The sequence below is a fragment of the Pholis gunnellus genome (assembly GCF_910591455.1).
Source record: "Pholis gunnellus genome assembly, chromosome: 18".
NCBI lineage: Eukaryota > Metazoa > Chordata > Actinopteri > Perciformes > Pholidae > Pholis > Pholis gunnellus.
Window position 1 is genome coordinate 3876452 of NC_136545.1, and position 27828 is coordinate 3904279.

At 41.3% G+C, this 27828-nt stretch overlaps 1 protein-coding gene across 2 annotated transcripts in view; it reads left to right on the plus strand.

Moving 5' to 3' along the window:
* The window catches only part of tcf4 (transcription factor 4), a 203065-nt gene that overhangs the window by 120684 nt on the left and 54553 nt on the right, over positions 1–27828 (plus strand). Inside the window, exon 8 of one of the 2 annotated variants that reach the window (XM_079178494.1) lies at positions 705–754. In XM_079178494.1, coding sequence (XP_079034620.1) covers positions 705–754 — 50 coding nt within the window. Of the gene's footprint in view, positions 1–704; positions 755–25600; positions 25707–27828 lie in introns of those variants that run through there. The other variant, XM_079178493.1, reaches the window with a different exon arrangement.

Sequence of the window (27828 nt, forward strand, 5' to 3'; positions counted from 1 at the left end):
CTGGACTAATCGCAGTTCGTAACCGCTGTGTGTTTTCTTTTTTTAGAAGGCCGAGCATTGTGAGTATGTGTCCGCGTGTGACCGTCCTGTTGGTCCGTGTGTCTGTTTTGAAAGGGGAATTTAAGCAAAAAAATAAATACGGGGAAATCTCTTAGAAAGCAGGACAATAGTGGCCGCGGTGTAGCCTTGGTAGCGCTAGCCTTGGAAGGACACACACACACACACACACACACACACACACACACACACACACACACACGACTACGACTCTGGGCCAATTTAAAAAAAAAAGGCACTCTTTCATTTTTCCATCAAAGTCTCACCTTCCCAGTTAATAGACCGCTCCCTCGCTCCCCTTGAGAGAAACCCTGAAAAATAATATAAACATGTCAAAAGCTGCCCTGCTTCCTTTTATCGAACCAAAAAGAAAAAGATAAAAAAATCAACCCTGTCCTTTTTTGTATTCCGTCTTTTTTATTTGCTGCGACGTATTGTGTCGCGCTTGTTTGCAGTGACAGCTTTCTTTGTCAAATCTATCGACTGCGGTGGGAAAAGTGGCCTCGCTCTTTTTCCTCTGCGGGTGATCGATTATATCAAAACAAATAAAAAGCAGAATCTCCTTTTTCAAAAGAGAGAGAATAAAAAGCCTCTTGGCCTGTTAAACCCTCATGAATTGTTTTGTTGTTTTTTCTTTTCTCTTTCAGAGGTTCACCCAAAGAAAGTGCGGAAGGTCCCTCCCGGCTTGCCGTCCTCAGTAAGTGATAACATGATTGTTTTCCTTATTACTGCTGCGGTATTATCGCTGCTCCGACGAGTGTGTATGTCGGAAGAAGAAGGGCTGCTGATGCTCCAGCGTGTTTGGAATGGCTGAGCTGGTTTAGTAGCAGACGTGGAAAGAGCTGCACACGTTGCCAGGTTCTGTGGGTTTGTCAGGGTGAAGATGTCGGAGCCGAGCTGGACACAGACAGCTGTCGGCTTTTTCTCGTTGGTTCCTATTTTTGGGGGGAGTCGACTGGACGAATTTCATGCTAGAATAAAAAAATAATTAAAAAGACATCAATCGTTCTTAATGTAAAGAAATGTAGTTGTATAAATGCTTCTTCTTTTCTTAATCTTTGACAGCACAAAGCCAATACTTTTGACTAAAAAAGGAAGAGAATATAAACCATCCATATAAAAACAGAATAACATTAGATTTCCCTTTTATTAATGCATCATTTGATTGGTTTATCGGCGATTATGTTGGATCTATCTGGGGCTGTCACCAGTCGATGGTGCTCGGCTGCCGGCTGGAGGTTGTTCTCTCTTTAGCGGGTTTGAAAGGACGGTAGTCCTGAGAAACGTGGAGTTGTAGGAGGAAGAAAAGCTGCACACGTTGCCAGGTTTTGTGAATTTGCGGAGGTGAAGCCGATGCTGCTGTCGGAGCCGGACGCAAACAGCTGTCGGCTTTTTGTTGTCGGTTCCTGTTTTTTAGGAATTGGCTGAAAGAGTTTCATGCCAGAAGAGATACTAATACCTTCTAAATAATACTCTTCTCAATACAAACAAATGGGTAATGTAACAAAAAACAACAACAAATCCAATCCTGCCTTTTTTACTTTATTTTTCCCCTTTTAACATTTCTAAGCAGTATGCACATTTTGTAAATGGTTTATAACACACTATGGTATGGTTGCATGCAGCTACCATTTTAAGTGTTTATTAATGGTCTATATATGACAACATTTATAACTTGTCCTATGAAGACATTTTGGTAACGCCCAGAATGCTATATTGCTATAATAATCATACTTATAATGTGTTTTAATCCGCTTATAGCACTGTGTAATTACAGTTATAAGCACTTACCAGTAGTCATAACACATTATAAAGCCTTTTATAAAGTCAAGTATCATAATGCTTCATAATTGCTGGTCAGTCACTGATATTTCTTTTGCAAGCATGTAGTGTATTATAATTCTCATAGTTTTAATACATTATAATATTTTTACAACGCATTTTGATTACTAATATAATGCATTCAAATGTTATTTTAAGTGGTCGTTGTTTGCTATAAGTCAATTGAAAATTAATTTACAACATTTCATGTGTTGTTCTTTCATAGATTAAAGCAAACGTAACGTATAATCACATTATAATGCATTATAACAAGATTATAACATATTACAGCTATGGGAATTATAACACACTACAATCCTTGAACAAAAAATATGTCAGTGAGTGACCAGCAATTATGATTCTTGAACTTATAAGTCATTATATAATGTGTTACGATTAATGTTATAAAGCATTATGAGTAAGTAGGAGTGCTTGTAACTATATATTTTGTTCATATACAGCAGCCTCCACTTAAGGGTGACCATAGTTATTGTTACTAACAAATGCATTAATAAACAGTGCGTACTGCTATATGATAGTGTAATACACTATTATTACGTGTTTCATATACTCCTTGGAAATGATTGAGGGACTTCAATTAAAGTGTTGCTGAAATTAGTGTTTTTTGCAGAAAGAGCACGATGATCACTATTATATCCTTTTGTTGATTTTATCAATAATTAATCAATGAGTTAATTAATTTATCAGGTTTTGGGATTTTGGGACATTTTGCATGAAAGTCTTAGCGGTCAATGTGCTGCTGGTTGGAGGACTTGAGGATTGAAGTGTAATCAGTTCAAGTTGCTGAAAAGATTTGTCGACTGACAGAAAATGAGCCAATCGTTGAAGTCCTTCACCACACCGATCACCAAACATTCTCCTACATGAGCATTTACTGCTTTTCTCTGTTTTATATCATTGCAAATGGAATCTTTGTTTGGTCAAAGAAAACAAGAACTCTGAAGACACGTGGGGCTTTGAGAACATGCTATTTGATTGAATTATTCATTAAAACAATCAGTAGTTCCAGCCCTGAACAGGTCTTCCATGAATCAAGCTATTCCCATAAAGGGTGTTGTGTCCGTGGGCAGAATCCAACAGAAAATATGTGATGGGAAAACATCACTATGTGATCTGTGTTCATGGTTTCTCGTGAGCGGCGTGAGTTGACCCCAGCTGTTGTTCTGAGGCCTGGTGCTCGGCTGAAATAAGAAGGAGATGCAGCATTGGAACGCATATTTCATTTTTTTAGGTTGTAGTTTGTCATAACTTCACACTCAGAGTTATACGCTTTTCTTTGTTTTTTGGGTGGAAATGGATTCTGTTTAGTTTATAAGTATAATCTTTAATTTGGTGGTTTTGCTGAAATGATTGATCAATTACTTAATGTATGTCTTGTTAATCAATTACAAATGTGGCAAAAAGGTGTTGCTGTTATTCTCTGTTTCATGTGACTATAAATGGAATGAATATTTGGGTTGGCGAGTGTTAATGACACCAAGCAGCAGGCAGAGGATGAGGATATGTTCTTATAATGAAACTAATTATGAAAATAACCTGTATTTGCAGCCTCTAGTGCTCAATGGATCCATTTCTAATTTTAGCTTTGAGGTGTTTTTACATGTGGAGAGTTTTTTCTCTGCTGCTGACCTCATTAATCGCCAGTTAACGATGGCTGAATGTACGGCGTGTCGGCCGCCTCTTTGGCTCGGCGGGAGGCCGCCTTTCTGTGGCCTCGGCCCGCTTTGTCCCGCGCTTCCTCCTGTCCTTCCTCCCCTTCTCTGTGTCTACATCAGGCTGGGGATTGAGGGTGGGGGGGGGGGGGGGTGGAAAGGTGTTAAAAAGAGAAAAAGCAGTGAGGAAGCATGGTTTGTTTGACTGGTTGGTGTTGTTTTTAATCTTTTGTGTGCGTGTAAAGTGGACGGGTGAGACGTTTGCTGTGAAAAAGAGAGACATGATATCCAGCAAAATGGACAGTTGCTTTACTTTTATGTAAATTTACCATTAGACTATACATTCCACAGTATATGAAAAGTGCATTTATTACACTAAACATTTGTAATATTCTGTAGTAATTGCTTTTATCTAATGGCTTGAGTTACTGTCTACTTTATCAATTCCGATTTAAAATTTAACCTGAGATAAAAAAATTTTTTAAAAAAGTTTATTTTTGATGCTACAGTAAAATTCTGTCCCTCTACACATGATCAGCACAACGTGATCTCACAGAAACACGGCATAGAACGCGTTAGAATGACATGCTGGCAGCACAGAAACATTGTAACTTTAGGTTCAGCTAACAAAACTATGTCTTTAGGTTTAACAATTCAACTTCAGGTTTAGGCAGCAAAAGTACATCATGATGTTTAACAATTTAACTTTTCTTTTAGAGAACAAAACTACGTTGTGAGTTTTAACAATTTAACTTCAGGTTTAGGCAAAAAAAACATCTCCGTTAGCTTAAACGATTTAACGTTAGGTTTAGGTAGGCAACAGAACTACGTCGTTAGTTTTAGGAAAGAAAACGTCAAGGTTTGGGATTAAAGAACTTTGTTGGTAACTTTTTAAGCAGCTTTCGTAATTTGAAATAACTTAATAGTAAAAAGTCCCGTGTTTGAGCCACCCATCCACCCTGACCTGTTCCCTGCTTGGACTTTGATTAAAACGCATGGCTTCCGGGGTGCCGGCACATCATGTTAACACATTCCGATCCAATCATAAGTGGGCAGCTCTAAGTACATCAGTTCACACCTAGAATGAGCCCCCACATGCACCTCGATTGACCACTTGTGGTCAGATCTCACTCCCCTGCTCTGTAAGTAAAGAAACGCGTACATCATTTGTGTTTGAACAATCAGGTTTTCTGTTTAACTGGAGGAAGGCAGCAATGCACTTCCTGTGCCTAGTCTGCCTGAGATTAAAACAAGAAGACAAAATCACAAAAATACTGCCTGCGTCTACTCCAGGGCGTGTTCTAGGCAAACCAAATGGCCCAAGATGTTTGACGTATCTCTGTGGGCTTTTAGGAATTTACAGACGTTTTGGTCAAAACCAGTTTATGGGATTTGAGAACTGACTGGAGATGAGGTTGTTTCCTGTCACGTCCTTGTCGTGGACGCATCAAGAGTCATTGGCGTTTACTCTAAAAAAGACATGTGGTCAAATGCATCCCAGACCATTTCGGCAAGTGGTTTGAGTGATCGGATCATAATGCGTCTTGGCGGTTGTTTACACTTGTATTTAGCCCTGTTCACTTGTGATCTGATCGTCCAATGCACCAGATCAGAATCAAGCTGTGTCCGCATATCTGTTGGCCCCACTTGACTCATCAATGCAACCTGCTTGATCCGATAGTGATCGGATATATTTTGAGGTTTATTTCAAAAGGAGCGGCTGTAAAATGGTGGATAAACACATTTCGCTGCCTGTAAATTCTCCGCAGTAAAAGTCCATCGTTAATTTGTTATTTAAAAGCTTTTATTTTGAACCAGCAAAATCAGGAAATGTTGGGTTTTCATTAATAGTAACACAACAGGACCCAGACAGCAGGTCTCAGCTGGGTTCCAGCCCCGGTTCTTCCTCGTCTCTTCCCTTTACAAGCCAAGCCACCTAGGCATGATCGGATTCCAATGCGAGCGAGATCCGATCTCGAAGCATACAGACTTAATAGGTCCTGGCGTGATCGGATGACAAAAGTTCCTTTGAAAAGACAACTGTAACCACGGCCTCACCAAAACCACCCTACTGACTTGTTCTAGTAGCCTTAGCGTCACCACAGGTCGGACACAGGATGTGGACCCCAGAGTCCTGAACTCTGTATGTCTCGTAAACCCTTGACCGACTCCTGTGCTGTACAAGAATGCCGCACAACCGCCTAAGTGACGGTTGTCAAAGTCTTCTGTCCACATACACATGATCCAGCTTTTGGATCTCTGTCCTCTGCACGGCCTTCATGTCCGCGGCGCTCCGAGCCTTCTCCTCTCTCTGCTCGAACCCTCTCCGTTTCCACCTCTGTGATGCGAGTAACCCCGCCTGCTTCCTCCCGTTCACATCAAGAGGGACCTGCATGCCTGTGAAATGGAGAGGAGGTTTGACTGCAGGGAAATAAATTCAGAGGCCCTTTCTTCCCCGCTTGCTGGCAAAGATATCAGTAGAGAGAGAGAGAGAGAGAGAGAGAGAGAGAGAGAGCATATAATTGTACAGAGAGCGTTGCCGGTATACCTCTCTTTTTTTGTGTATTTGTTACATTTTTGTGTTAGATGTCTTTGAGTGGCTGGTTCTGTCGGGTCATGAGTCAGTTTCGGCTTGTGGCTTTTATTCTGAAAAATAGCATCCGATTGCTGACAGGTGTTCATTTTCATAATCACTTCTGTTTCGGGTTTAGTTCCAGTGTTTTTTTTAGCTCTGAACTTAATACAAGCCAAAACACTGAAACACTTAAGCAACACACTCAGACATTATGTTACCATAGCATCTGTTCTCTGTGTTTTCGTCTGTATGCAGTGATTGTTAATAGTGCAGATCTGCCAAAATGTAAAGATATATATCCTTCAAAAATGTGACGCTAACAGCCAGTGAACAGCAATATACATTAAGCATGATGGGATACATTGGGGAATAAATACTAATCATATCCAACCCTAATAGAAATTAGAAAAAAGAAAACTGAAGGAATGACAGTGAAAAATAGCTTATTTTGTTGAAAACTTTATTTGTTTTTGACATAACTCAACCCACTTATCCCATAAATATGGATCTACTCTCTTTGGACCAATAAGCCTGCCTCCACCTATTCATTTATATACATACGTGTATCATATATATGGTGTGTTGACAACCTGTGGACATACATTTAAAAAATTCAAATTCCATTCAACTGTAATTACCAGGATATGTTGCTGGATTACAAGCACACAATTGACCTGGAAGTAATACCTGGTAAGTGTGTGTGTGTCTCAGCGTATGTGTAGGATTTCTGGGGGAAATGATACAGTATGAGATTACTGCTAAGAATGGTAGTTGTATTGTATAATGGTTGTATTTAAGATCAATAGAAAGGCTCTTTGTGAATCTTTTTGTGTCTCTTATTGGGACTCAACACTGTAGAACAAAGTTGCACATTAGAAGCGTCGCTGTGGCGAGTCTCGCTGTAGAGATTGAACCCGTAACCCAGTCAGCTGCTCAGATCAGTCCCATGAAGGGTCCGCATTATTCCGCTGTCTGTTCAGATGTTCCTGCTCTTCTACTAACATGTTTTTTGGGTTTTTTTCCCGGATGGTCCGGCCTCCAAACCTGCTGCCAATAGCGACGAGGAGGAGACTGAATTGTGCCTTCATTCCTGCTCTCAGCAGCCATCTTCTTTTTCCTCATCTCTTTAGTGAAGAAAATCCCATTCGTTAATCTTTTTACGCAAGCATTTCTTTTTGTTTATTCTCCACAATTTTATTGAGTTTAAGATCCATATTTTTAGATATGTGTGTGTGTGTGTGTGTGTGTGTGTGTGTGTGTGTGTGTGTGTGTGTGTGTGTGTGTGTGTGTGTGTGTGTGTGTGTGTGTGTGTGTGTGTGTGTGTGCTAGTTACACATTAGTGAGGCTGAATCTTGTTAAATGGAAATATTTCAAATGCAGAATTGATGACAGCATTAAGTTGCTTTACTGAGTGATTACTCTGAAATACAGCTTTGATCAGATACCTGATATTGATCTAACTGGATATGTAATACTGTTGCTGAACCTCATCAAAATTCCAGTAGCTGTTAAAATACCTTCACTTCCTGCTTTGGTTTTCAGCTTTGTGCTTCTTTAAACAACTCTTTACTGTTGTATTATTATCTATTATGCTCCGCTTTAATTGTTAATTGTGAAAATATATATAATATAAAAAGTAACAGTAATAGTAATACATTTCATTAAAAAAACTAGGAACAGGAAAAAAGAAGAATTGTGTAAAATAACAAAATAAATCGTAAAAATATAAGTAAATAACAAAAAGTTTGTTAGGTATTAGGTATTCTACATATACAGTGGTCACATTAATCAAGGTCTAAAATATAATTTAACTGAAGCTGATCACTATAAACTTGCAATACATTTACACTGGTTAGAATGTCAAATATCCATAACATATGTTCATAATGCAGTGTTTTCAACATGTCCTTCTTATGCTCATACCTAGAATATGCATTTTGACAAGAGGTATCATTTCAGATTTATTTAATTTTTAATTTATTTTTAACTTTCACTGCCCTCTGGAAGAACTCTTTTAATTGGCATGCATTTTTGTAATCATATCATATCAGTCATTTGTTGAATTGGTTGTGTTTCAATGAAGTAAGAATTGTTTAAATACAGGATGTGTGTGTTGGACATAGTAGCTGTTTGAGGGTTACAAAAAGCCCCACAGGGTCAAAGCAATGCAATCTGAGCTGTAAGTATTGTTATACATTTCACTGGGTTTGTCCTCTGACATGTATAGATACACACACACACACACAAACTACAATAACACAACAGGATCTGCAGTCTGATTTATTTGTGACTGAAATGGGATATAAAAAAAAAACAGACATTTTGTAACATTAATATGTTGGGGAAAGTAGTGCTGAATGAGATAAAGAAAGAGTAGAACAGACAACAGTAGGACTGTAAAAAGGGTCAAATATATAGACTAGAATGTGCTCGCTGTTATCTGAGTGATGATGGTGAACGAGTCGGACGTCACAGATTTACAGATGATCTAACACTCTGTGATGTTTTTATACGGGATGTAACTGAAGACATGAAATAATACACACACACACACACACACACACACACTCTCTCTCTCTCTCTCTCTCTCTCTCTCTCTCTGCCCAGACTGCACCTGCTCTGAGTACAAACACAGCTTCACACAGGAATGCCTGCAATGTAAGAGAGTGTGTGTGTGTGTGTGTGTGTGTGTGTGTGGGTGGGTGGTTTTAACACTAAGAGGCCAAAAACAAAAGTTCTCTTTGTGACAAAATTGACCATTGGTAAACAGCACACACACACACACGTATTTGTACATCCAGACATGTGAGGACCCTCATTGACATACCTCAAGCCCCCAACCCTGCCCTTGATGCTATGTTTACACTACCAGCGAAAGAGCTACAAAATGTGACCAGCTACATTGTTGCCATTAAAGTGTTGCTCAGGTGCTCGTTGGCGTAGTTATGTCGTAAAATAGCGCTGGGAGCTATATCTAATGGCAAGAATACCATTTTCTTCCATTTTCTAGACAGAACAGGAATTGTGGGAAGACATAAGGAAGGGGACTGGAGACAGAGAAACCAGAAATATTGGTTGTCACTTCACCGTGTCATTGGAGCAGCGATAAGACTTCCTGTCAGTTTGTAGCTTCCATTGAAAATGACTTGTATCCTGTTGCTTTGTCGCCCTTAGTGCGAAACATATCAAAGGTCGCATCACTTAATCCCAGGACCACTTAAAGCTGCAGTTGGTAACGTTTATGAAAATAACTTTTTGTCATGTTTGCTCAAACTGTCACTATATTTTGACAGTAGTACATGAGACAGATACTCTGTGAAACAAGCAGGTTCCTCTGCCTCCTTTTAGTGCTCCTAATGGCCTTTCAAAGCCCCAAAGCTCACGAAGAAAAGCAACCAATCAGAGGCTAGGATTCTCTAACGTTGCTGTCAGTCACTGTTGGTCAAATTGTCAAACTAAACAGCTCTGATTAAATATGAATCGATATTCTGTCACTTGAAACATATTTTAGTGTAAGTTGTAAAGCTGTAAAACATGAAAGTTTGCTCCGGCTGTTTGGTGGGCGTTGCTTGGTGGGCGTTGCTTGGTGTGGCCAGGTCACAAACTTTCTCATTTTACAGCTGAACAGTTCACTAAAATATGTTTTTGAAAACATTTGATTCACAGATAATCTGTTTCATGTCAGTTATGTTCCTTATTTTGTCCGAATCATGAAGGACAAATGACTGATAACATATTTTGAGAGCCAAATGAAAAGAGGCTACACACACACACACACACAGCAAAAATTGTGTTTGTTGGTAGGTGAAGGTGACATGTTCATCCTTTTGAATTTGTTTTGCTGATGTTTTCAGACCTCTTATATCGGAAAAACAAAAAGCACTGAGCTTGATTTGACTTTGACACTTCCTCTGCTGATTTCAAAGAGATTTCAAGTGTCACTTCAGCCTCCTAGCATGTTCTTTAGCTGTAGTTCTTGTTCACATTGAGAGCCTTCAAACACACTGGGCTTGATGTGTATGATGTTTAAATGTAAGATCTCTAACATAAAGAACATGTACTCTGATTTTTTCTGCTTTCCCGCATTACCATCACACTTTTCTTCAGAAAGATTTCAAATGCTATTTCTGCGTGTTTAAAACCTGTTGTTTTCCTTGTTGTTGTGTTGCTGCCCTCCCATATGCTCCTGCTTGTGAACGCACTAAGGCAACAAAAAAAAAGAAGTATTGTCTTTTTTCTTTCATCTCTGTTTCACATCCACTGCAGAAGACGGGTCTTTTTCTTTTAATTAATTCATTTCTCTTTTTTTTCTCCCCCCCACCCCTTGCTACCCGTCTCCCTGCGCTGCAAGTTTGCTATTGTTGTTTGTCAAATTTAGTTTGCTGAGTTGATGATTTACTTTCGAGAAACAATTAAACGTCACTTGAGAGGAGAGCGTGGGATGTCTTTGTAATCAAAAGGAAATTAGGCATCAGTTGCTAACATTAGCAGGTTGCAGAGTGTGGTCTCGCTGTTGTTTCTCTTTGTTGGTGTTGGGAGGATAACAGTGTTTTTTCTCCTTTAGATATGATTGTTTTAGTTAATTTGTTGTTCAGGCTGATTCTGCTGCTCGTCCTCAGAGCTTTGCTAATGCTGAATGAATAGACAGCAATCTATATATCAAGATTATTCCCCAAAAATGGCTTTAATGGAACCGTGAAAATGAAGCTATTACAGGAAGTAGAAGTAAAATGATATATGTGTCAGCATGAGCCTGTTTAATCCTCATTTATAGTCCATTTCATGTTTTTATTTTAATGTTTTTCCAATTCTACACACACACACACACACACACTCTCTAACAGTGACACTGGGTCCAGCCATTAAACTGGCGTGTGAATGTACAAATATGTTTTGAAGAAAACATTTTTGTTTCATATCTTGATATTTTTATCTTAAATTAAGTGGAACTAATTTAACTAACTAAACTAAAATAAGTGGAATTATCATAAATTGTACATTTTTGCTGAATTGGGTTAAATGTAGGTGATAATGAAAGGCTTGTGGAGCTTTTTAAATGTTGTTATGTCGCCTGGATCATCTTGTGTTTCGAGTTTGAAAAGCAGATTGGAACTTGATCTGATTGAGTTTGAACCTAATATGATTTAGTGTTGATATTATAAAAATAGAATAAATCCGGTTTTTTCACATCAGAATCCAAATTCTGATATTAACACTGTGTCCATTATTACCAATTATATATTTCCCAAAATGTAAATGTGTTTAATAGTCTAAACTAACATTTGAAATGAGATAAGTAAAACTCTTGTTGTGAATGATTTTATATATCAAAGCTGTTCTCTTATATCTGCATTGTGTTTTTCTGTGTTTTTTTATGAAGTTAAAAGTAATATTACTCATCACTATATTTTTGGGTTTCTGGTTTATGCAATTCCACAATCTAAATGTGCATCAGGTGTCATTTATGTCCCAGAATCTGTGAAACGTGGATCATTTCAAGTGTAAAAGTCTCTAATTTAACCAAATAAGTTCTTAAACTCCCCACTTTGCTCTAAAATCTATCCACTACTATTAATACATCGTTTATTATCTTTAACAAATGTAGAATGTCCTGCTCTAATGCTTCACAAAAGATTCTGATACAAAAACACAAAAAGTAAAGCACTTATCATCTCTAAACACAGAAGAAGCATTGTTTTAAAGTGTGTACTACCAACCGTGTTATTCCAAAGACTAGGGTTAGGCTGCAGTGATGACAAATCTTAATTTTCAAAAATCACATTTTTACCTGAAGCTCATCATCTAGTATTTTAGTTTTAATCTAGAGGATCCGGACTGTGAGGTTTCATCTTCAGCTCCCTACCAGCCCCAGCCTTTGAAAAGCAGACCTTGATCTCCTCCGCTATCAGTCATTTCAACAAGGAATCCTGGGATGTATTGTTTTTTACTCAACCGGACCCTGAACAAGTATTTTCAAACCCTGAACGATTAAATCCTGTCAGCGATCCGACCGGGGCGATCTGCTCCCATCCCTGTCTATTTCCTGCTCTCCCTCTCTGTCTCTCTCTCTCTCTCTCTCTCTCTCTCTCCCTCTCTCCCTCTCTCTCTCTCCTCGGCTCAGATGTGGTTTTGTTTAAAGTCGACAGCGTTAATTAAATTACGCCAGGTCTTGCAGAAGGCACAGTAGGAGAGCCGGCGGTCCCTGGTGGGCCGCGGGTGGAGGAGGGATGGGGGGTGGGGTGGTGGTGGTGGTGGTGGGGGGGGAGCGGTTTTGGTGAGCCATACTGGCCCCTTCAGGCGGACCCCGGTACCACAGAGGAGCCACAGACCCCAGCAGACAGCTACTGTTCACAACTGCTCCCTGCACACTGAGGACTGACTCTGAACCCAAAGACTTCCTGTGATTTCATGTGTGTGGACGGCCTTGCTTTTGTGAGCTTTTGCTTTTGAGTTATTCAGCGAAAGATCGACATTTTAAGTGAAACGTGAACATAAGTGAAAATAGTGTTCATTTTATAGGTATTTCAAAGATAGGTGTGAACATACAATTAACAGCATCAGGTGAGAAAGCCAAGTGTCTGTCTATTCTCTGTGTTTTGATTTGATTTGAACAGTTAACACAGTCATCATGAAAGTTTGCACATTCCCAGCAATATGAAAACTCACTTATTCACTCCATCTAATGTGAAAAAATAAGAAATTTCCTTTGTTTAAAATAAATTAAAAACTGCTGATTTGTTGATAAAAAAATGTAATAAAAAAACAGAGCCTTTGACCTCAGTTGAGAGCGCATTAAAAAAAGAATTCAAACAGCCCATGCAGTAAAATCACTCCGTCCACACATTTTGAAAAACATAAAAACACACAACGACCTCAGTTCCTTGTGTGTGATGTGCTGAAAATGGTGTCTGTGTGTGTGTGTGTGTGTGTGTGTGTGTGTGTGTTAGCATGCTGCTCAAATTAGCAATCTTGTACCGGGCCTTGGCAGAAGATGAAATGAGAAGGAGGCTACAGGGAGGGAGAGGTGAGACAGAGACATGCATAGACACAAAACAAAAAGAACAAGTCCCCGGCCCCGTCTGCTTTCGTTAGGCTGCAAAGCCGCTGTCGCTGTTAGTTACATCTAACTAAATTATTAAAATGTTCAACAAATGAGCACGCAGGTACCACTTTTTTTTTGTCAGTGAATTTGTCAGGATGTAAAGAGAATTTCAACAGATATATCGAAAATGGTTTCTAGAATGCATTACCTACCCTAGCTTTAAACTGCAGTACACTATAGCAACAGTATTAATGCTTCACGCTACAGGCGACAGGTGTCAAATACCTACCGGTAGTGTTTATAGTGAAGAAACCCAGAGAGCAACTTCAGCCAGGGATGACCTCATGGTTTAACTAATTAACTAACTAATTGTGGTTTAAAGCAGACATAGATAGTTGTGTGATAGCTATTTGGCTGATGTTGAACAAGCCCCCAGGAAGAGCGCCAAGAGGGCTCCGAAGCCAATTATTTTAGTGTTTTTTTTGTATCATCTTTCCAGTTCTTTATACATCCATGATGTTGGAATGTGGTAGCTTTGCCCTGCTAACACTATTAGCTTTGTGTCTTGTTGTGTCGTGCTTTGCTAATGGTATGCTAGCTTCTTTTTTTTGGCCTTATAACTGATATTGTACTGCGGTTAGCTTAGCATTCAAAAATGTTGTGCTAGCTTTGTACCAGATTTTGGATTGCTGATAGGCTGTCTTAGTCTTATTAATATTACGTTTGTATCCTGTTAGCCGATATTGGATAGCATCTTATGATGTATTATATATTATTATATCGTCTTGTCTGTAATAATGAGCAGCCTAGTAGATGAAAAACATTCACGTTACCCTCATAGTTGTAAGTCCAAGTCACAAATATAGTAACTTCTGAAAAGTTACGATAACTCTCACTTGGAAAATATAACTTCAAAAAGGGACGGCAAACTTGTGTTGACCTCTATCCCCACAGGTTTTCAGTACAGCATGTTGGTTTTGCCCTGTTCACTGATGTTTGATAGCCTATCTTTGCCCCAAACATGTTATGCTAGCTAGCTCTCAGTTAGCTCATTGGCTTACAGCTTACCCTGTTAGCTGTCAGAGCTAATCCTGGTCAATTAGACCACCATCTGACCTTGTAAGAGTGCGTCGTCCTTTAACCACAAGGTTGCCGGTTCGATCCCCTGGTCCTCCTGTCCGCATATCGAAGCGTCCTTGACCGAGACACTGAACCCCCAGGTGCTCGTCGGGTGCAGCTCACTGCTCTTAATGCTTCGGATGGGTTGAATACAGAGGTCACATTTTGTTTGTACGTGACGATAAAAAATAAAAAGTTTGAAAGTTTAACTTTGGAGAAGGATTTTCTCTCAGAACTTCCTCAGACGTTTCATAAGTTTTTCTGTCAATGAAATGACCTCAGCCTGAAGATGTTCGCTGCCTTTCTGTCCTTGTGAGGACATTTGGCTTCCACAAAGACCTCTCTCTCTCTTTCACACACAAACACATGCACTCCCAAACATACACACACACACACACACACACGGATGCCTGCTGCAGATGTGGACGTTCCCTGGTGCATTCCTGAGCCCAAACATTTGGCTGCAGTAACAGGCAGCAGAGAGCGGCACTCTGATTTGCTCCAAGGCTGTAATGAAAATCACATGTTATCACACACATACACCCACACACACACACACGCACATAGACACACACACACACACACACACTCAAATCAGTTGTGGTGACAAAACTGCTTTAAGTTGTTGATGATGTGTTAAATATCGCCGTGCTCGGCTGCACAAAATGTCAAACTCAATTATGCTTTCTTCTTTTTTTTCCACCTTTAGTTTCACAGGGAGTCAAATCATTTTTGGGATTTATCTTTTTTTGCTTATGAGCTATTCAAAGATCACTAATTGTAGGCAGGAGTAAGTTAAGATGAAGTTCCTCCAAGATGAAATGAATCTGTGATGCGTTCATGGTAGCTCACCCAACACGTCAAAGACAACAGTCAGATTCATCATTATCATAGAAACCACATTTCCTTTGTTTATCCGCTGGCTTTGAGTTTTTTTGTTTTTTTTTATACAGTTGAATATTAATTGTCAGATGTCAGAGCTTCCTTTAATGCAACACCAAGTAGTGTTTGGAGAGTGGTGCCCGCTGACAGCTAATATGCTGTGTGATTCTAACATGACAAGCTGTCAAAACCGTTTTCTCGTGGAAAAATGTATTTGTGATCGCAGAAAGAAGCAAAACAAATGTGAGAGATATTTATCAGCACTCGTGATGCAGCTGCTGAATCATGATGACTTTTTTATCAACTATAAGTCTGCAGAAGAAGGTTTAAAGAGGATGCAACACGTTGATATTCTGATCTGACGGTGTGTTTGGTGTATACAGCTGTTACATATGGAATAAAACATTTACCTCTCTATATAAATCACTAAACTCAGCCTCCACAATGTGAGCGCTAAACCAGAGACATTTTAGAACTTGAGGAGGAAAAAGGGGAGGAAGAGAAACAAGTACCACAAAATATAAAAGACAAAACAGGAATATCTGTGAGCATTTTCTAGAAAAATCTATTCAAATAGGTAAAATAAAAAATAAAAAAGTAAATTACCAAAATTAACTTATAGGCAGAAGATAGAACATAATAGAAAGGTGTGAAACTTTTTCTAATTAGGAGCGCTGGCTGCAAAAAAGAAATCCTGCGTCTTCTGAATATCAGCCTCACACACGCACACACGTGGCTGTAATGCGTGCTGGTGGCGTGGATTAGCTCCATCTTCAATCATTGTTTTCATTCTGAGCACGCTCTGTGTAAAGTACACCTGAGCACAAAGCGCTGAGCGAGCCTTTCTCTCAAAAGCAGGTTGAATGAGCTGCTCAGCAGGAAGACGGCAGGTTTCCACACCGAGTCAGGTGTTACTGTTGAACTGATGAACATGTTGCAATTCTCCAAGAGGAGTTGACTGAGCCTGTCTGATCTGGATGCTTGGACATTGGTCCAAATAGAGCTCAACAGTGAGGTTTCGGAAGCGAAAATCCCATTTATATTCAGAATAGAGAGTTTTTGATTAGTAGCCATGAAGTCGTAACCATCCATGTTAGACTCAGAAAAACAGGTTTTATACGCAATGTCATGGAGATGTACTACGCTACCCACAATCCTAAGGTGCAACAGAGGCGTCTCTGATTGAAGCGGCTCGCTGTTACCATGGAAAAGTTTACCTAGCTAGGTACGTGTCCCCATCGTCTGCTCCCGTTTTTTCAAAACGTACCAACACAGTGACGCATTTGGATACTTTTATTTTTTACGAAAATAGTTCGCCGGAATATATTTTGTCTGTCTTTGTTTCAGATAGACAACAGTTAGTTTCACAGTCTTTTGAGTCTGCAATTCACAGTGGTTTATGGTTCGAGTAGTTCCCTCACTCCAAAAATAATTACGCATACAGTCTTGTACCTTTGCCTTTTTTCCGTTTCTTTTTGCTCCGCATCAAATATTTTATGGTCGTGATTGATCTCGTAGTCGGTTGGCTTGGTTCCATGTGTAAAACTCTTTATGTGAGGATTTTCTGAAACGTCAGTGGAGTGAATGAATGGGAAATTCACTTCCAGAACCGGAGCCCTTCAAAAAGTGTTCATTCACCTTTGAGCAGAGTTGTTCTTGTTCCTCCCATTTTATGTTTCTTTAATGGGTACTTTTTAGGAAGTCAGGTTACATAGTATAAAGGGCGACAAACTCATCTTGGTTTGTTTGGCGGTCGGATGATAGATAGGTCTAACAAACAGGATTTTCACCAAGGAGAGTGGTCTTCGTGTCCCGTGTGAAACCAATATTCAACGTTGATTTATTTTAACTTACGTAACTCTACGTAGCACAGTCACGTAAGTTACAGGACAGTAATTAAAGTAACTACGTCGCCGACGTAACCATGTATACTTCACTACGAAACAAACATACTTAGCTTAAAACAAACTAGGGCTGCAACAACGAATCGATAAAATCGATAAAAATCGATTATTAAAAGAGTTGGCAACGAATTTCATTATCGATTCGTTGTATCGCGCGATTATTACGCCACTCAAGAAGTCGCGGAGATGTTTGAGTGTTCAAAGCAGGCCCGGTTGCCTCAACCCGGAAACCTCACCCGGCCCGGACACGGAAAGGATTGACAGATTGATGCTCTTTGTCCATTCTGTGGGTGGTGGTGCATGGCCGTTCTTAGTTGGTGGAGCGATTTGTCTGGTTAATTCCGATAACGAACGAGACTCCGGCATGCTAACTAGTTACGCGGCCCCGTGCGGTCGGCGTCCAGCTTCTTAGAGGGACAATTGGCGTTCAGCCGCACAAGATTGAGCAATAACAGGTCTGTGATGCCCATAGATGTCCGGGGCTGCACGTGCGCCACACTGAGTGGATCAGCGTGTGTCTACCCTTCGCCGAAAGGCGTGGGTAACCTGCTGAACCCCAATCGTGATATTAGTCCATTTTTTTTTTTATTATTACTTTAACAGCTCAGGGATGTTCAAGGAGCAACCTGTTTGTGCACTTTCTGAAGATTTTTTGCACTGTCAGTTCTGTTTTTTAATAAAGGGTTGGAAATGAATGCTTTTTTGTTTTTTGTTTTTTTATCCGATTCATCGATTAATTAATCGAACAAATAATCAACAGATTAATCGATTATTAAAATAATCGTTAGTTGCAGCCCTAAACCAAACCATGATCTTTTCCTAAACCTTTAAAAGTTTATTTTGAAAAGACAGTGCATGTAACGAGTGAAAATTGACACATGCAAAACTGAGGCTAGACAGATACCTAGAGCGTATATGACGAGTTGGTCAGCAACTAATGGTCGGTTTCATTACTGGTGGCATGAAACTGAGTCTACAGCCACACTAGCGGCTGTAGACTCAAGCTAAGTGTGAATAGCAGCATGCTAACATGCTCTAAATGACAATGCTAGCATGCTGATGCTTAGCAGGAAATGTTTGCCTTCTTAGCATGCTAACATTGCTAATTAGCACTAGAGTAAAGTCAGGGGATCAACAAAGTCAGCAGGCTTCATCCTCTGGAGTTTTTGAACCGACTGGCCTAATGACATTGCCTTCTGGCGACATGGCTAAAACATTAGACTCAATCCTTTTGGAAATAATGATCAGCCCCAGGGTCAAAATGAAATATCTGTTCAGTTGAAGGTAAAGTTGAGGGTTATATTAGCATTTGGCAGTTAAAGAGCTGCTTTTCTGTACTTTGTGAGCTTTATCACATCACGCCACTCCTCAATGTATCACGGTCAGTGGGGTTGAAGTAGTCTTTTAGTGGACCCTACACCTTTGATGTTGGTTTTCAAAGGACAGACGATGACCCCAAAAATAAATTAGCTAATGCTAGCTTAGCATGAGTGAGAATGAGTGGGACCCCCAGCAAAAATAGTCACTTTTATGTAATGCATCGCAGGAGAGTTATACAGATTGAAGGCAAGGTGTATGATTACAGTTTGATTGTCAATAAAGCACTATGTTCAATAAATTCATGTCTAATTACCTTGACATACCTCTGGCTGAGATCCATGTTTGTTTGGCTTCACAGAAAAACAAAACACTAAGTCTGATATATGAGCTGGCTGAATACTCCAAATTTACGGGTCGTAATTATGACTCGTTACAAGTAAATGAAATTTACATGTCGGAAACTGGCAGTTAGCGTAACCCCCATATGACTAAATTTCAAAGTAACTCCAAAAATATCCTTAAGGTGGTAGGACAAAGTTCACCCAACAAGTTAACCCCCTCCTGCGCCGAATTTATTCTCAATCCACAGGAAGGTAAAACAGGAAGTTTTATTTGTTCCCACGCCCCCTCCCCACCCCACCCCACCACCGTAGCGCTTCCCTCCAATTTGTTGAATTTCTCAAAATGTTCCGTTTGTTAGGCTGAAAAGAAAATCACAGAAAAATCACCATAAGGGCTGCTTTGCATTTTTAATTAAGAAACTAACATATGAATATATTTGCATATTATTGAGTTGCAGATTAAATCATGCATACATAATTAGCGTGCAGCAGCGCTCGTTCATTCGCCCCTCTCTCTCTCTCTCTCTCTCTCTCTCTCTCTCTCTCGCTCTCTTTCTGCACTGTGCTTACTGTTTTTTCGGCAAGCTGTGGTTCAGATGGATGCCAGACACACACTCACACACACACCCACCCACACACACACACACACACACACCCACACACACACACACACTCGCTTCTTCAGACACTCAAACACTCACATCACAGACACACTTACACACCCTCTCCAAACACTTTCGGTACTGTGTGTGTGTCTTTCTCTCTCAGTTTGTTTTTTTGAGGAAAATTAGCGTCTGATTTTCTCCGGCAGAATTTTTTTTTTCATCCTGATTACACCGAGGAGAGAATGAAGAAATTTCTCTTTCTTTCTTCTCTGTGTCATTCCTTAAGTCTTTATGTCTGTCTGTCTGTCTTTCCATCCATCCATCCATCTATCCATCCATCCATCCATCCTTCCATTCATCCATCCTTCCATTCATCCATCCATCCATCAACCCATCCATCCATCCAACCATCCTTCTATCCTTCTATCCTTCCATCCATCCATCCATCCATCCATATGTTTTTTGGAGCTTTTGCCATCAGGGTTCCCATCATGCTTTGGGTGATGTCATGTTGCCATGTCAGCAAGCCAGCTGCGGGCTCCACCTGAGCCCTGCTTATTTCCACCATATATTGTCATTTTGGTGAATCTCTACATGTATTCACGTTGCATTAGCTACTAGCAGTTACTGGACGCAGACAACATTGAGCTGGACTGCTGTAGAAAATGTCTGAACTTGAAGATTATGAGGCAAGATGAGGTTAAAGTATTTTTTCTAGCATTTCTAGGCACATGTATCGCTTTAATACAACATAACATTTATCCACGGTGGATACACGATGACTGAGAGGAAGGGGTGTGATTTTGTTTAGATGAGTTCAACAGTTAACTCTTCCGGTTTAATTTTTCCTAAATGTATTTTTTTCAACAGATTCAAGTGGTAAAAATCGGTGCAACAGTTGGATGGAAATATATACCGGCCTCATACTCTCTTACTCACAATCTGCCTCGCAGCACTTACATGTGCCTCTGTTTCAAATATGTATGAAAGTGTGTGTACCTTCATGTTCCTCCATGTGTGTACGCATGCGTGTCTATACCTGTGTGTGTGTGTGTGTGTGTGTGTGTGTGTGTGTGTGTGTGTGTGTGTAGCTGCCTGCTCTCGACCCTTCAATCCTGTCGATAACTTTGTTGGTAAATTCAAACCTGCAACATAAAAAGACTCAAATCAAAGGCTCACGATAGGAAGTGGCTGTATGAAGAGAACAAAGTGCAGTCGTGCTGTGTGTGTGTGTGTGTGTGTGTGTGTGTGTGTGTGTGCGTGTGTGCGTGTTTGAGTGTGTGTGCGTGTTTGAGTGAGAGAGAGTTCCCAGGCCTTCAGGCCAGAACTGATCCATGTGTGAGAGAGAGAGAGGAATAAAGGGAGTTATTGCAAAAAAAGAAAGGCTAGAAGAAGGGGAAGATTACGGAAAGGAAGGAAGGAAAGAAAGAAGGAAATTAGAACAAAAAAAATGAAGAGGGAAGGAAAATGGAAGAAACGAGGCAAAAAGGAATGAAGAAAAGCAGGAAAGACAAATGGGAAGGTAACAAAAAAAGATGCTGTGAAAAGAGGAAGAACTCAAGCGACAAAAAGAGAGATGCGGAGAAAAAGGACGGGAGACATTGAGAAAGACGAGAGCAGGGAGGGAGATTGACAACTGGGCGTTGTAATGTGAAGAAAATCCTGTCGGCGTGAAATCGGGATGAAATGTGAGATTATAATTCAACCAGGGATTAACTGTCATCTCACCACCAAAGAGGAGGAGGAGGGGGAGGAGGGGAGGAGTGACAAGTATAAAGGAGAAAACAAGAGGAGGGAGGAGGGAAACTGGGCGGGGGCATGGCATTTTAAGGATGGAGGAAAGACGGGGATGAAGGGAGCTGTAGGGATGAAGTGTGAGGAGGGGAAAGATAGGGGAGAAGCAGGCGGTGGGAGGAAGGAGTAGATGAGGTGGGATGGAAGTTGGGGGAAGGAGAGAGGTGGAGGAGGAAGACAGAAAGAAGAGGACAAGTGATGGGGATGAAGAAATAGGGAGGAAAGGAGGATCAAGGGGTGGGGGAGATGGTTGAGTTTAGAGAGAAGGGAGGTAGAGAAAGACGGGAGACATTGAATGGTTGGAGGACAGGAGGTGCTTAGAGGAGGAACGAGAAGGATTTGGGGAAGGGAAGACGATGGGGAGACTTCACAGAGGAAGGGGGAGGCGAGAGGGAGGGAGAGAAGGAAGGAGAAAGCGGAGGGTTATAGTAAAGAGGGAAGGTGGGAGGAAGGGGAGAAGGCAGGGAGGATGAGAAAGGGATGGAAAGAGGAAGGAACATGTGACCTTTGGTGGCTCGTTAAAGCAGAGACAGACAATGGCTGTTGTCCCATTTATGTCTCCGGTCCACCTTAAATAGAGAGATAGAGCTGAAGCTTGGAATAGAATGCACTACATTAAGGGCAAAGGTCAGAATTGAACACTTAGCTGAAACTCTCCTCTTTTCCCTTCTCCTCCATCGCTTCCTTATATCCTCTCTTCCCTTTCCTCTCTTCCCACCTTTTCTCCTCCTCTACTTTCCCCCTAGTTTTCTGATTACTTCTCTTTCCTCCATTCCTCCTCTCCTCCCTCATTTTTCCTCCCCTCTCTCTTTTTTTCTCCTCTTCCACCCTCCGCCTGCTTTCTCCCTTCCCTAACATTCTCCTTTCCTCCCTCTTTCTCATCCCCCTCACCTTTTTTTCCTTTCCTCCTCTCCTCTCTCGTAATTCTCTCCTTTGAGCACTCTTCTCTTCCTCTCTTCCTCTCCTCCTCCGCTCTTCATTCTTCTTCATCTCCTCTGCAGGTTTGTTGACCAAGCAAGCGTCAGGCAAAATTAAAAATGCTGTCTCTGCTTCTTTTCCTCAAACGGGTCACTCTTTTGGGGTTCTATATATATATCTCCCCCCCCCCCCGCTCTTCTTTCCTCCCTCCCTCCCTCAATCTCTCCATCCCTCCATCTCTTCTCCCTTCATGTCCCATGCAGTCTGGTTGGGTACAATGCTGGGAGCCAGCCAGCGCTGCAGACAGATGGTCCACTTATTAGATGTGCATCAGCCCTCCCTCCCCTTCCTGCAGCTCGCTTTTTAATCAAATTAAAGCCGAAAGAAGAGGAGAGAGAGGGAGAGAGAGAGAGGTAGAGAGAGGTAGAGAGAGAGAGAGAGAGAGAGGGAGAGAGAGAGAAAGACAGGTTTGGGAGGTCTGCTCGCTTGTTTTGGAGTCTATTATTTGTTTGAATAGGATGAATGATGACGATGTTAATATGAAATTTGGAAGACTGAATCACTGTCTCTGGTGGCTGCCTGTGTATCTCTCTCTAGCTCTCTTTCCCTCTCTCTCTGTCTCTCTCTCTCTCGCTCTCACTACATCTCTCTCGGTCTCTTTCTGTCTGTGTCATTTCATATTTTTTTAAAGGGGAACTCCACCAACTTTTTAGGATGATTGTAAAGGCCCTGTGTAAACAGTTGTATACGGTTGTTCTGTGGCTCTGGAGGAGCTTTGTCAATGAACTGATGATGTCATAGTGAGGGTTATCTTGGCCTGGGGTTTTGGAGAACAGACAATAACATGAAGCCTGTGTTACGAACTAAAGTTTTACAATGGACTGTAAAAAGGAGGTGGACGTACTAACATGGAGGTCACCCATGGGTTTGTGGACTGAGGGGGAGCTAAGTACAACCGAAACCTGAAAAATACATTTTTACGCAACCAAAATGTTACAATTAACAATTAATTTACAAAATAAACATCATATTTAGTTGAAGAAGACTTGAAACTAGAGATTGAGACCATATTCTCATGTTTACAATGTTTACTGAGGTAATAAATCAAGAGAGAAGTAGAGTCATTTTCTCATAGACTTCTATACAACCAGAGGAGTCGCCCCCTGATGGCCAGTAGAGAGAATGCAGGTCTAAAACACTTCAGCACTGGCTTCTCTTTTCAGAGCCTGGAGGTTGCCGCCAGAGTAAGTAGTTGGCATTTACCAGGGAGAGTCTAATGAATAGATCAGATTGCATTTTGGGACATGTAGGATGCAGTGGTTTGGAGCTTGATTCTTATAGACTAAAAGTCTCTTGTGAGTCCACCAACTGTACGGAACCGCAATATTTAATTGCTGCCTTTAAACCGAAGAACCCCCTCTGAGGTTTCCGGTGTGCTCACTTTTAGTTTTACCTCAGGGAGCTTGACAGTGATACTCCCCATCGCCTCAGGAGAACTGAGCGTGCACAGAAGTACGAGGGGCCAACGTTGAAGCAGGAAGCCTGTGATTATCCAGAAGAGAAGTATCTCTTCAAACGCTGGACCACTCTTGTCAGAGACAGATCCAAAAATGTCAAAGCTTATTGAAAACAAACCTGATTTGAAGCAGTTAGGAACACCACATTCCTTCCCGGCAGACCTGCATGTCGTTGTGGTAAATCTGGGGAGTCTGTGCTTCTGGGTCTGTACACAGACCTGCGTGTCAATCAGACTTACAATGGAGGCTCTTTCAGTATTTTAGAGTTTACCTTTAATTTTCAAGGCGCCATCTGACCAATGAAACTTTGTTTTCATGTTGCAAATATATACAGTTGAACAGCTCCTCACACACAACTGTTGTTTTAACACAATTGTATTTTTGATAAAAGGCCACATTAAACCTCCACAGACAGTTGTCTGTGATGCCAGAAACATTGTGTGCCAGAAGAAAAAAAAACAAGTCACTCACATCAATAAATTGGAGGTGTTTATGGCGCCTCCTATTGGCCAGTTTGAGTTTGAACATTGCTTCCTTGAATTGATCTCAATATTGGATTTCATCATGACTCATTTGATGTTTCCAGGTGTACTTTAGTAACTTTAGCAGCCTGATTCAAATGTAATTGATAACCAATCCAGTGGCTGCTGACAGTGTAGTGACTGAGCCTCCAGTCAGTCAGATATAGTATCAAGTAGTCAATGAAATGCCATTAAAATAGCTACAGATTCTACAAAAAGTCAATGTTTTAGTCCAGTTGTAATAAAAACAAATAGACAGGACTCTGATGAAAGACAGATGAAAGAGGAGAGAAGAGGAGAAAACTAGGGAGGAGAGGAGTAAACTCAGGGGGAGGAACCAAAGAAACAAGAGGAGAGGGAGGCAATGAGGAAGAAGGGCATGAGAGGAAATGAGGACACACGAAAGGAAAGGAGAATAGGAAATAGGAGATGAGGAGACAGGTCAGCAGAGGTGGAAGCAAGAGGAGAGGGGGAAAGGGAGGAATAAGGGCACGGGAGAAGAGGAGGAAACAAGGAAAGAAGGGAAGAAATATGAAAGGAGGAGGCAAGGAGGAAGATGAGATAAAATAAGGAAACAATGGAGGAGAGGAGGAAACAAAAGAGTGGGAGAAAAGGGTATGAGCAAACAAGGGAGAGGAGTAAACACGGGAGAGGGAGAGAGGAACCCAGGAAGGTGGGATGAAATGTGAAAGGAGCAAACAAGAGAGGAGGGCCGGAGGAGAGCCAAAAGGGGAGGAAGAAGGAGACTTGAGGAGAAAACAAGTGAGGAGAGGAGAAAATGAGGAAGGAGGAAACGAGGGAGGAAGAGATGAGAGGAAACAGGAGAGTGGAGAAGGAGTGAGGGGAGGAGAGAGGAGGAGTAAAAAAAAAGGATAGTGTGTTGAAAGGAGCGCGCGGTCTAAAAGCAGTGGAAAAAGTGAATATTCTGCTCAGTTCAAAGGCAGGCGGCAAACTGCAGCACCGCGTGAGGAGAGAGAGAGAGAACGAGAGAGAGAGAGAGAGAGAAGGGGATGACTTCCAGATTTACTGTGGAAAGTTGAAAGAGTGTCGGCAACCGCGCGCGTGTCTGCGAGCGCCTGCCTCTGTGTGTATATGTGCGTGAGCTACGTTTCAACCTCTGTCTTTCCGTACATTTTCCGTGCGCGTGTGTGAGACGGAGCGGGGGAGAGAGAGAGAGAGAGAGACAGAGAGAGAGAAGGGGAGGGGCACTCCTCTCTCTCTCTGCCTACTTTGCATATTCCGCGTGCCTCGGCTCGGCCATATGGGAAAATGCAACTGAAGGAATTGTCGGCCGGGAAAAAAAACCGCGCAGCCAGGGACACGCGAGCGGAGCGGCGAGAGTTCGAGATCATAACAAATCCGAGAAAAGTTGAGCAAGAAGAGGGAGAAGAAGAAAGGTGGCGAAGAAGACGAGAGTAGGGGCGGGGGGAGCGTAATAAACCAAAACAGAGAGAGAGAGAGAGAGGGAAAGGGAAAGACACGCGGAGAGAGAAAAGGGAGAAATAGAGGCGCTTTTTTTCTCCATCTTTCTGCGGAGGGAGAGGAACGATGTATTGTGCGTACACCATCCCCGGGATGACAAGCAGCTCACTGATGTATTACTACAACGGCAAAGCGGTAAGACGGACACTTCCATCCCTTGAATAGCAGTTCTTTTTTTCTCCCTCCTGCGAGGGTTTAGGGGAGAGCGAGGGAGTAAGAGAGAAAGAGGGGAGAGAGAGAGGGTGTGTGAGAAAGAGAGAGAGAGAGAGTGAGAGAGAGGGGGAGAGGAGGTGTGAAGGTGAAGAGTGTCGCTTTTTCACGTAGCAACTCAACAGCGCGTCGGGTCGCCGCCGCGCGTGAAAGCGCGAACGGACTGTGACTGTGACTCTGTGTCGGGGTTTATTTTTGGATGAATAAAACAAACAAAACAGCGATGCTGTTGTTTGGGAAATAAAAGTGTGTGTGGAGCGGGGGAAAGTGACAGTGCTGCTGTGGAGTGCCGTATAGCGGCTTGGTTGGACAGACTCCTCTGAAATGTGATGAATATGTGTTTACAGTGTGCGCGTGTCACACCTCAGCAATTAGAAAAAAATCGTTTGAAAAAAAACCTTTTTTGCTGTTGCTTTACTGTCTCCCGGATTCTGCGCTTGCAGTGACGCTTGCAGATTTCTTTTTTAATGAATCCGCTCGCAGATGTATTTTTTTTGTCTTTCTCTGTGGCGTATTTCTATTTGTTTTTTAAGGACGTGAATGCAGAAAATAAAATCCAGCCTTAGTATTAAATTGAATGTTTTTTGTTTGTGTTGTGTTTCTGCGGCGGAATGACACACGTGTGGTTCTCTGGGTTTGTTTGAGTGTGTGTTCCATTCAGGGACTTGTGGCTTTTCATTTTTTTAATTTCTCCCCCTCCAAATATGTGGCTTTTTCTCTCGTAATTTGGGCCTGGAATTACATTTGTGATATTTAATTTATTTTAGCTATAACCTTGAAAATGTATTTAAGTCAGAGCTGGAAAATGATTTTCTTAATTACAGAATTGTATTTCATATTGATATCAGTGATGATCTCTGATTAATCATGTTATTTTGAATCGATTTTCATTCTTTTATAATAATAATATAAATGCAACACATTTTGAAAATGAGGAAGTTGGAGGTCTACCCATCACTAGTCTATTAAATATATATTTTGCTTAATTGCTTTTTTCCTATTTAAAATATATTAATGAAAATCCTTAAAACACTGTCTGGGTTCAAAGAGAAAACCTTCCAGCATGTATGAAGCTGTCTGACCTCCTATGAACCTGTCTGTCTGTCTAACCCCCACCTGTAAAACACCCGTCTCAGGGTGAGAGGGGGGGGGGGGGGGGGGGTGAAGGCTAGAAATGAGAAACAGTGCGTAAAGCGGAGCGAGGGGGGGCGAATGGATTTCACAGGTTTCAACGCTTTCAAAAAGAATGTCTGCAAGTCGCAGGTGTAAATGAAGACAGAACGCTGGGATTTCCCACAGATCCACCTGTCAGCGAACTGTCCGTCTACCTTTGTCTCATCTCTGACTCCTAATTGATGCTCTACACAGGTTTAAGAGGACAGACAGAGGAGACAGCAAAGGATGCTGGGAAAAAACAACGACAGGGATAATCATCCAAAAAATAATCCGAGAGAATTATATTTCCAAATAGTTTGATCTTTGTTATCATATTAACAATAATAAATGAATAATAATAATTCTGATCCAGCACCTTACAGGCCTTGAGAGACGATCTATGAATCACTGCGACACTGCAGCTGTGAATATTTGTCCGCAACATATTTATATTATGAGTTATGTTTTTCTTTTTTCTAGCCAAAATACATGATTAGATTTTTACACTAAACAGTGCTTTTTTTTGTAGTTTATTTTTTAAACATATCTATGACCTTCATTTCCATCAGATTTATGAACCTTATTTAATTCTTCTTTTCATTTATATTTTCAATTTCTTTAATGCATTTAATCTGCCTTTCATACATCCTGAATTTATTGTAGACTGATATGAAATGTGCGGATGTTTGGTGTGGACGTGTTGGTGACCTCAGACTCTGTGGTCAGCAGTGATGTGCGTTCTGATGTCTGTGTAGCTGATGTGACCTGCAGCTGTAAACAGAGCCTCTGTTGTCCCAACGACAGTCGGCCTCTGTCTACTCGCCGCCTGTTGGTTCTCCGGCCTCCATCCGGGCCCACCGAGCGCTGTCGGCCCCCTCGCTGTTGGCCGCCG